This window comes from Rhinopithecus bieti, unplaced genomic scaffold (genome assembly GCF_001698545.2).
Source record: "Rhinopithecus bieti isolate Rb0 unplaced genomic scaffold, ASM169854v2 scaffold_13349, whole genome shotgun sequence".
NCBI classification, from domain to species: domain Eukaryota; kingdom Metazoa; phylum Chordata; class Mammalia; order Primates; family Cercopithecidae; genus Rhinopithecus; species Rhinopithecus bieti.
Window position 1 is genome coordinate 3,154,310 of NW_016807772.1, and position 10,849 is coordinate 3,165,158.

Here is a 10,849-nt window from a genome sequence, read left to right on the forward strand (position 1 = left end):
TCCGGGGCCGACAGAGCAAGACTACGGCCTCAAAAAAAAGAAAAAAAAAATTAGTAAAAACTGATAAATGCTATAAAAGATAAATGAAAGAGTGAAAAAGACAACTCCCAGAATGGATATTTGCAAATCATCTGTCCAATAAAGGTTTAATATTCACAATATATAAAGAATTCCTATAACTCAATAACAAAAGATAAGCATTTTAAAAATGGCAAAGAACTTGAACAGACATTTATTCAAAGAAAATACACAAATGGCCAATAGTTATATTAGAAATGCTTAAAGTCAGTAATCATTAGGGAGATGCAAATCAAAACCACAGTTAGATACCACTTCATACCTACTAGTATGGCTATAATCAAAATGGAAAATAAGTAATGTGGAAAAATTAGAACCCTCACATAGCCCTCATGTAAGATGGTGGTGTGGCTGCTGTGGAAAATAGTTTTGACAGTTCCTCAAAAGTTAAACACAGATTATCATAAGACTCAACAATTCTACTCATAGGTATATACCTTAAAGATTTGAAAACATGGACTCAAGATTGGGCATGGTGGCTCACGCCTGTAATCCCAGCACTTTTGAAAGCTGAGGTGGGAGGATCACTCGAGCCCAGGCAACACGGTGAGAAAGACCCTGTCTCTATTTATAAACAACAACAAAAAAAACATGAACTCCAACAGATACTTATTTACCAAATAGTCACAGCAGCATTGTTTGCAATAGGCAAGAGACAGAAACAACCCAAGTGTCCATCAACTGACAAATGGATAAACAAAATGTGGTGTACACATACAATGGGGACATTCAGCTGTAAAAAGGAATGAAGTTCTGATATATGTTACAACATGAAGGAACTCTGAAAACATTCATCAAACTGAAATTAGCCAGACAAAAAATAACATGGTATGATTCAATTTATATGAAATATCTAGCTAGAATAGGCACATTCATGGAGACAGGAAGTAGAATGGTGACTTCCAGGGACTTAAGAGAAATGGGGAGTTACTGCTTAATGAGTAGAGTTTGTATCTATGGTAATAAAAAAGTTTTCAAAATGATGGTGATGACTGTACAACACTGTGAATGTAATTAATGTCATCAAATTGTACACTTTAAAACTGGTTAAAACTGCAAATTTTGTTATATTTTACCCCAATAAAAACAATCACTCTGGCTGCCTAGAGCTGGAAGTTTGCAGGGGAAATAGGGAGAAACTGCTAATGTGTATAGGCTCTTTTAGGGGCTGAAAAAAATGTTCTATGGTGATAATCACACAACTCTGTGAATATACTAAAAGCCACTGTACTGTACATTTTATTTTATTTATTTATTTTTTTGAGATGGAGTCTTGCTCTGTCACCCGGGCTGGAGTGCAGTGTCATGATCTCGGCTCACTGAAACCTCCACCTCCCGAGTTCAAGCAATTCTCCTGCCTCAGTCTCCCGAGTAGCTGGGACTGCAGGCGCGTGCCACCATGCCTGGCTAATTTTTTGTATTTTTTATTTAGTAGAGACAGTGTTTCACCATGTTAGCCAGGATGGTCTCGAACTCCTGACCTAGTGATCTGCCTGCCTCGGCCTCCCAAAGTGCTGGGATTACAGGCATGAGCCACCGTGCCCAGCCTGTACTGTACATTTTACATGGGTGCATTGTATGGTATGTGAATCATATCTCAAAAAAGCTGTGATATAAATGGTGCCTAGAGAGCACATACACATTCTAAACTCATCTGGAGTGTCAGGGAAGATTTTACTGAAGAAATTAACTAGGACTTGAGAATGGAGGAATGAGTTAAATACATTAGGGTGAGGTAGAGGTAGAAGGTGTGAGACTTGGGGGTGGAGGGCATTCTAGACACAAAGGGAAAAGTAATACAAAGGTCCTTAATGAGTAAGAGTATGACACATTGGAGGAAATGAAAGAAAGCCACAATGTGCTAGAATCCAGACAGCAGAGTGGTTTAAAATGAGACAGGAGAAGTCAGAGGGAGTCATGCCACGAAGGGTCTTTCAGGCCATGTTCATGATTAGGTCGTTACCCCAAGAATAATGTGAAGAACAACGTGAAGCAATGTGCTTTCATCCTGGTATATTCTAAAAAGACCACCTTGGCTGCACGATGGAAAACTGAGAAAAGGGAAGCCACAGTATGTAGAGGGAACCTATTAAAATGCTTTTTCAACAGATCAGTGACAATGGTGGGGCTCCTTGGAGAACGATATTTTAACGACAGCATATTGAATCACTGGAAGGAAGACAAGTTATTTCCTAAATCGTGTTGGCTCCCTCCCTATTCTCATTCTTTATGCCAAAATAAATTCTAGACACATGAGTGATTTAACTTTTTATTTTGAGACAAAGTCTGGCTCTGTTGCCCAGGCTGGAGTGCAGTGGCACAAACACCCCTCACTGCAGCCTCAAACCCCCAGGCTCAAGTGATCCTTCCCTCTCAGCCTCCCAAGTAGCTGGGACCACAGATACACACCCCACCTTGCTAGTTTTAAATTTTCTATAAAGATGGGGGTCTCCCTATGTTGCCCAGGCTGGTCTTGAACTCTTGAGCTCAAGTGATCCTCCTTCCTTAGCCTCCCAAAGTGCTGAAACTACAGGTGTGAGCCACCGCGCCTGGCCCAGTTTAACTTTTAAAAATGAAGTCACACATAAAATTAGTCAACTACAACAACAGATTAGAATACAGTATTCACAAACTGACCCATGATTTTACTGAAATTTAGAATATGCAAAAGGTGCCATTTAAAAACACGGATTATTGCCCCCGTTCAGACGAAAAATGGCGGGGTCTTCTGAGTTGGTGGTCCTTGACCCCCCATGGGACAAGGAGCTAGCGACGGGGACAGAGAGTCAGGCCTTGGTCTCCGCCACTCCCCGAGAGGACTTTCGGGTGCGCTGCACCTCGAAGCGGGCTGTGACCGAAATGCTACAACTGTGCGGCCGCTTTGTGCAAAAGCTTGGGGACGCTCTGCCGGAGGAGATTCGGGAGCCCGCGCTGCGAGATGCGCAGTGGACTTTTGAATCAGCTGTGCAAGAGAATATCAGCATTAATGGACAAGCATGGCAGGAAGCTTCAGATAATTGTTTTATGGATTCTGACATCAAAGTACTTGAAGATCAGTTTGATGAAATCATAGTAGATATAGCCACAAAACGTAAGCAGTATCCCAGAAAGATCCTGGAATGTGTCATCAAAACCATAAAAGCAAAACAAGAAATTCTGAAGCAGTACCACCCTGTTGTACATCCACTGGACCTAAAATATGACACTGATCCAGGTTCCATTTTTTTTTGAGACAGGCTGAAGCCACCCAGGCTGAAGTGCAGAGTCCTTGCCTGCATTAATTGAAAAAGGAGAGGGATTTTCCCAAGTTCTCAGGATGCAGCCTGTTATCCACCTCCAGAGGATTCACCAAGAAGTCTTTTCCGGTTGTTATAGGAAACCAGATGCTAAACCTGAGAACTTTATAACACAGATAGAAACCACACCAACAGAGACTGCTTCCAGGAAAACCTCTGACGTGGTACTGAAAAGAAAGCAAACTCAAGACTGCCCCCAGAGAAAATGGTATCCATTGCGGCCAAAGAAAATTAATCTTGATACATGAGCTCTTTCTGTTTATTTTGGGAGTTGAAAATAGGCGCCATCAACATTTAGATTACAGCCTAATACCTAGATAAGACTTCATTTGAAACAAGAAATAACTCTTTTACTAGTGATTCATTTATACAAATATAGTGTCTCTGTGCAGGGATATGATATAATATTATATTTCCTTGCTGTTTTATCTATTGTAAATAAAAAGCATTTTAAAAAATATTGACACAAAGCCCATCAGTGGGTATTAAAAATATTAAAAATGCAGCCTTTTACTGTCCTTAAGTGCTATCAACTCTCAGCTCCCTTGTAGCTTTTGTGGGATTTAACAAGTAACAAATTCTGTTGTGTTTCCCTGGTATACATCTTTCCAGGGAAAAAAAAAAAAAAAGAGAGAGAGAGAGCTGTATAATGATTTTTCATTTACGTACTGAAAAGTAGTTATCAGTTCTGTGCAGCAGCAGATGCAGTTTTTTTTTTTTTAAGATGTAGTGTGATTTAGCAAATTAATGTGCAGATGATAATACTGGCTTTGACTTTGTTACTCCATGTTCAGCTCATTTAGGTTTGTGAGATTAATTTTAGGACTTTTTGTTGTGTAAGACAATGATGACTATTATTTGTGCAACATTACTCTTTGAAATAAAAATTGGCATGTAGCCAATGTTTCCTGCCTGCACTTTTTTCTATAGACCATTAACATAATTTGACTTGGAACTAATGATTTCTTTTTAGGGTTTCTTATTTCTTTCTTTATAGATCATTCCAGTTCAAAATATATATCAGATTAATACACTGGCAAAGTGTCATTGTGTTATTGAACTATTTTACATTTGAAGATGTTTATATATCAGGTATATAATCACTGGGAGAAGTCTGAGAAAGCGATATTGCCTTTACTTCTAACATTTAACTGTAGTTTCTTATAGCTCTTATTGTGTGTCTTACATTATACAGTGTAGGCAGGGCCATCGAACTTACCAACTGTTTCCCCTTTTGATGACTCTGATACCTTCATTCATTTTCAAATGAATTTACTGATCATGAGGTTAGAAAATCTGTATTTCTCTTGCTTATTATATATTAATAGTCATAAATGTCTAGATTCACCAGAAGTCACCAGAAGGTCTGTCTCAGCGAAGAAAACTTATACAGCCACTTTACTGCATTTTGTGTTTCAATGTTACAATTTGAGATCTGTATATTTGTACACAGCCATGTGTTTTCATTAAAATAATGTACAAAGNTATATCAGGTATATAATCACTGGGAGAAGTCTGAGAAAGCGATATTGCCTTTACTTCTAACATTTAACTGTAGTTTCTTATAGCTCTTATTGTGTGTCTTACATTATACAGTGTAGGCAGGGCCATCGAACTTACCAACTGTTTCCCCTTTTGATGACTCTGATACCTTCATTCATTTTCAAATGAATTTACTGATCATGAGGTTAGAAAATCTGTATTTCTCTTGCTTATTATATATTAATAGTCATAAATGTCTAGATTCACCAGAAGTCACCAGAAGGTCTGTCTCAGCGAAGAAAACTTATACAGCCACTTTACTGCATTTTGTGTTTCAATGTTACAATTTGAGATCTGTATATTTGTACACAGCCATGTGTTTTTCATTAAAATAATGTACAAAGAAAAAAAAAAAAACACGGATTATTTAATAAATGGCAGGGTAATTGTCTTTTTTTTTTTTTTAAGGTAAACTGTGACACATAAAGCACTTGAGGCCTGAGCAATATAGCAAGACCCCATCTCTACAAAAAAAAATATTTTTAATTAGCTGGGTGTGGTGGCGTGTACCTGTGGTTCTAACTACTCTGGAGGCTGAAGTGGGAAGATCACTTGAGCCCAGGAGTTTGAGACCACTGTGAGCTATGATCACATCACTGCACTCCAGCCTGAGTGACAGAACTAGACCTGGTCTCTTAAAAAAAAAAAAAAAAAACCTTAAAGAACATACATCAGACTTAATATGTGAATAGCTCTGGGGAAGAGAATATAATTTGGGGGAACAGAGTTTCACTGTCAATTTTTACATTTCTTATGAGCATGTATTTACGTATTAAGACTTCTAAAATACAAATTTTAATTTTAAAAAGCCACACATATATAATTACAAGAAGATGACTGGGATACATATAGAATATAAGTCCAAGAAACCATGAAGGAAAGGACCAATAATTTTAACAACCAAAACCAATAAAAGTTTCTATAAAACCAAAAACATACCATAAAATGAAAAGACAACACACCTGAAAAACCATGTGCAATATCAGGGCTATTTTCCTTAATGTACAGAGAACTCTAAAAAAATCAGTATGAAAATGGCAACCTAGTAGAAAAGTAAGCGAAGACTACACTCACAGGAAAACACACAGCCAATAAGCAAATACAAAATGGAAGTGTAAATCAAAACAATCTTACACGTATCAGGAGATTGGTAAAATTAATTCATCCAGCCAGGCACAGTGGCTCACGCCTGTAATCCCAGCACTTTGGAAGGCCAAGGCAGGCCTGACCTGAGGTCAGGAGTTTGAGACAAGCCTGGCTGACATGGCCAAACCCCGTCTCTACTAAAAATACAAAAATTAGCTGGGCACAGTGGTGGGTGCCTGTAATCCCAGCTACTCGGGAGACTGAGGCAGGAGAATCGCTTGAACTCAGGATGTGGAGGTTGCAGTGACCCAAGATAGTGCCAATTCATTCCAGCCTGAGCAACAGAGCAATCTCAAAAAAAAAAAAAAAAAAAAAAAAAAATTAGCCAGGCGTGGTGGTGTGTGCCTGTAATCCCAGCTATTCAGGAGGCTGACACAGGAGAATCAATGAACCCAGGAGGTGGACGTTATAGTAAGCCGAGATTGCACCACTGCACTCCAGCCTGGGCAACAGAGCAAGACTCCATCTCAAAATAATAATAATAATTCAGCCTAGTTAATTTGAATATCCATATTCAAACAAGTATGCAAAATTTCTGTACAGCATGTTTACTGGAATACAATAACAGCAAAGAAAAAAGTAATGCAAAGTATTTATCAGTGTTGTTTCGATTAAATGATGCCATGAGTACATAAGATCCTATACAGCTGTTAGAAAAATTAAGGTAGATTTCTACGTGGTGATTTGGTGAAACAACCAACATATAGTGAGATGAAATCAAGCCATAAACAGGGCAAACCTTTTCATCTAATATCCTTCTAGATCTGCCTGCCTGAGCTAAGGGTAGAAGGGGAGGTGAGGATTGGAAGGGGAGATGGATATGTGGCCTAAGCTGGAGAGGCTCACTTTCTGGAAGGTGAGCAACACCATGTGTAAACTCTACTTCACAGTTTTGTCTGAGGCCACTCTGTCCACACCTTTAAAAAAAAAAAAAAAAAAAAGGTGATTAGCTTTCACATTTGATTGTATATATCCAACACAGAAAACTCTGACAGTAAATATAACCTACCCTTATATATAAAGTTCACTGGTATGCCGGGCACGGTGGCTCACGCCTATAATCCCAACATGGTTTATAAGTGACTTTTCCCAGCACTTTGGGAGGCCAAGGCAGGCGGATCACGAGGTCAGGAGATCGAGACCATCCTGGCTAACATGGTGAAACCCCGTCTCTACTAAAAATACAAAAAATATCGTGCCACTGCATTCCAGCCTGGGCGACAGTGAGACTCTGTCTCAAAAAAAAAAGTTCACCGGTAAATTCCTGTTTCTCAACTGTCTTTTCTCTTTTTTTGTTTTTTCTTTCTTGAGACGGAGTTTCGCTCGTTACCCCAGCTGGAGTGCAATGGCGCGATCTTGGCTCACTGCAACCTCCACCTCCCAGGTTCAAGCAATTCTCCTGCCTCAGCCTCCCAAGTAGCTGGGATTACAGGCATGCGCCACCACACCCGGCTAATTTTTTATTAGTAGTAGATACCAATAATACTGTGTTGGTTAAAATGAAGATATTTTACTAAGATTTTCTTATTTTTTAAAAATTTGAGACAGGGTCTCACTGTGTCACCAAGGCTGGAGTGCAGTGGCACAATCACAGCTCACTGCAGCCTCAACTTGCCAGGCTCTAGCTATCCTTCCACTTCAGCCTCCCTAGTAGCTGGGACTGCAGGCACCTGCCAACATGCCTAACAAAATAAGATTAACTCTGTGGCCATAAATGTTATGATTAGGGAAATTTGTACAAAGATTATTATGGAGAGATAAAGTTTTTTTCGTAAAGGACTTTCATTATGTAAATGATATTGGCTTGCTATAATTATGAGGGGTAGGAGTCAGGCAGTTAATGTTAGAAGAGGTGTTGCTAATGGGTCGGAAGACAAATAGGTTGAATAGCTAATGAGGTTGAATTTTTGTATTTTTGGTAGAGACGGGGTTTTGCCATGTTTCCGAGGTTGGTCCTGAACTCCTGAGGTTAAGAAATCCACCTGCCTTGGCCTCCCATAGTGCCAGGATTATTGGCATGAGCCAACAAGCTGGCCTTTTACTAAGGTTTTTTGTGGGTTTTTTTTTTGAGACGGAGGCTGGCTCTATCGCCCAGGCTGGAGTGCAGTGGCCGGATCTCAGCTCACTGCAAGCTCCACCTCCTGGGTTCACGCCATTCTCCTGCCTCAGCCTCCGGAGTAGCTGGGACTACAGGCGCCCGCCACCTCGCCCGGCTAGTTTTTTTATATATACCATCCTGGCTAACACGGTGAAACCCCGTCTCTACTAAGGTTTTTATAAAACAAATTCAAATACAGAAATGACCACCTCTGTTGCCTCTGAACACAGAACTTTTAAGAAAGCACAAGCACACTGGCTTTCATAAAGAAAGGAAGACTTGTTTTTATCACAAGTCTTATAAAATTGTAAAACATGGCTATTTTGGCCGGGCGCGGTGGCTCAAGCCTGTAATCCCAGCACTTTGGGAGGCCGAGACGGGCGGATCACGAGGTCAGGAGATCGAGACCATCCTGGCTAACACGGTGAAACCCCGTCTCTACTAAAAAATACAAAACACTAGCCGGGCGAGGTGGCGGGCGCCTGTAGTCCCAGCTACTCGGGAGGCTGAGGCAGGAGAATGGCGTGAACCCGGGAGGCGGAGCTTGCAGTGAGCTGAGATCCGGCCACTGCACTCCAGCCCCTGCGACAGAGTGAGACTCCGTCTCAAAAAAAAAAAAAAAAAGGCTATTTTTAAATCTCTGTTTAATTCATTAAATTAACAAAATCAGACTCCACCACCACCTCTAAAAAAAACAGAGCTTCTGGAGGGCAGAAATCTTAGTCATCATCATCTCTGAACACCACCTATACTGCTTAGCCACAGCACTCACAGAATAAATATTTACTGAATTCTTGACAATGTTTATTTTCTCTACATCTATATGTGCCAGGAACAAGTAAATCAACTAGAATTTTAAATTATACTTCAGTCTTAATTAGCCTCCAGTAAAATGAGAAAGTATATTTATAAATAGGACATTCCTCAATAGTGCTACACTTCTGTGGAACTTTCTTCCTGTAAACTTGAGCTGTTTTAAGTACTATTTGGTTTTCAGTTAACAGTTTCCATTTTAAAATCACTGGGGTTTTTTTTTTTTTGAAAATAGGATAAACACAGTTCTCTTTTGATGAAGACCCAAAACAAGTATCAACACAAACCAGCAGCTAGGCACTAGAAGAAAAAAACTTAACCAGTCCCACCGCACATTTAAATCCCGTGGTCTCCAGAGACATTAAGAAGCTGCTCTATCCTAGGCAAGATAGAACAGTGTTACTGAATCAGAACCATAGTAAATCTGCCTCAATGAGGTCTTTGATAGAAAGTAATTTAAAACAATGTTTCGTCTTATATGTTTCATAGACTTGTTCATCTACCCAACATATATCGCTAATGTTAGAGAACAATGCCAATACCAAAGTCACGGGGGGCTTGATCCTTGAGGACAAGCAGCTTCAAGACTTGTTTCTCAAAAACGTGCAACAGGTTACAAAGATCTAAGTCATGAAAACATAAGTAGTTTACTAAGAAAATTCAAAATAGCCTGGCACAGTGGCTCACACTTGTAATCGCAGCATTTTGGGAGGCCAAGGAGGGTGGATCACCTGAGGTTAGGAGTTCAAGACCAGTGTGGCCAACATGGTGTGAAACCCAGTCTCTATTAAAAATACAAAAATGTGTTGGGCATGGTGGTGCAAACGCCTGTAAACCCAGTTGCTTGGGAGGCTGAAGCAGAATTGCTTGAACCTGGGAGGGTTATAGTGAGCCAAGATGGCACCATTGCACTCTAGCCTGGGCAACAAGAGCAAAACTCCATTACAAAATAAATAAATAAAAGAAAATTCAATAGAATCGAGGAGCAGTAAGGGAAGCAAACATAGGCATAGACGAAATAAAAGAGACAATAAGTTGATAATTATTGAAGTTGCGTTATAGGTTCTGGGGAGTTCCTAGGTTACCTTTTTTTTTTTTTTGAGATGGAGTTTTGCTCTTGTTGCCCAAGCTGGAGTGCAGTGGCGCGATCTTGGCTCATTGCAACCTCTACCTCCCAGGTTCAAGCGATTCTCCTGCCTCAGCCTCCAGAGTAGTTGGGATTACAGGTGTGCGCCACATGCCTGGCTAATTTTTTGTATTTTTAGTAGCAATGGAGTTTTGCCATGTTGGGTAGGCTGGTCTTGAACTCCCAACCTCAGGTGATCTGCCTGCCTCGGCCTCCCAAAGTGCTGAGATTACAGGCATGAGCCACTGCACCTGGCCCCTATGCTACTTTTTAAAAATATTTTTATATTTCCATAATAGTCACTGAATTTGTATGTCAGCATTTTCCCATTTTTGTGATAGCAATCTGACTTCAGGTATATATTAAGCAACATGGTTTATAAGTGACTTTTTATGTAACATTAAGGGCAAAATAAACAAACATGTCTGAAGCTCTCAAACAATTCTTAGCACAGAAAAGCAGTGAAATAACATGAATGTTGAGAAGGCAAAAAGTAATTCCCCTTATTCTGCAGGTCCAGGTCACTTTCTCTCCTCTACAACTAACACAACCTTTCCTGGTAGAATTTGGCAGTAATAACTCTGTTGAGTCATACTGTTGCTACATGTGGTGAGGGAATTTTCCAGTGCTGTTAACCAATTTATCATTGCTGTTAGAACCTTAAACACTCCAGCTCATGCAAGCTCATGAAAGAGACAGAGGGAGTTAAAATACCGATAGAGTCTCTAAAATGTTTTATTTTATTTATTT

At 39.9% G+C, this 10,849-nt stretch overlaps 1 protein-coding gene across 1 annotated transcript; it reads left to right on the top strand.

Annotated features, from left to right (window-relative positions):
- The first annotated feature begins 2,627 nt into the window (after nt 1-2,627).
- Nucleotides 2,628-4,287, top strand: LOC108536753 (kinetochore-associated protein NSL1 homolog). Its single transcript, XM_017883765.1, is given in 2 exon segments — nt 2,628-3,341; nt 3,343-4,287. Coding segments are annotated over 2 exon segments (828 nt in total). The 5' UTR covers nt 2,628-2,793; the 3' UTR covers nt 3,623-4,287.
- The last annotated feature ends 6,562 nt before the right edge of the window (nt 4,288-10,849 follow it).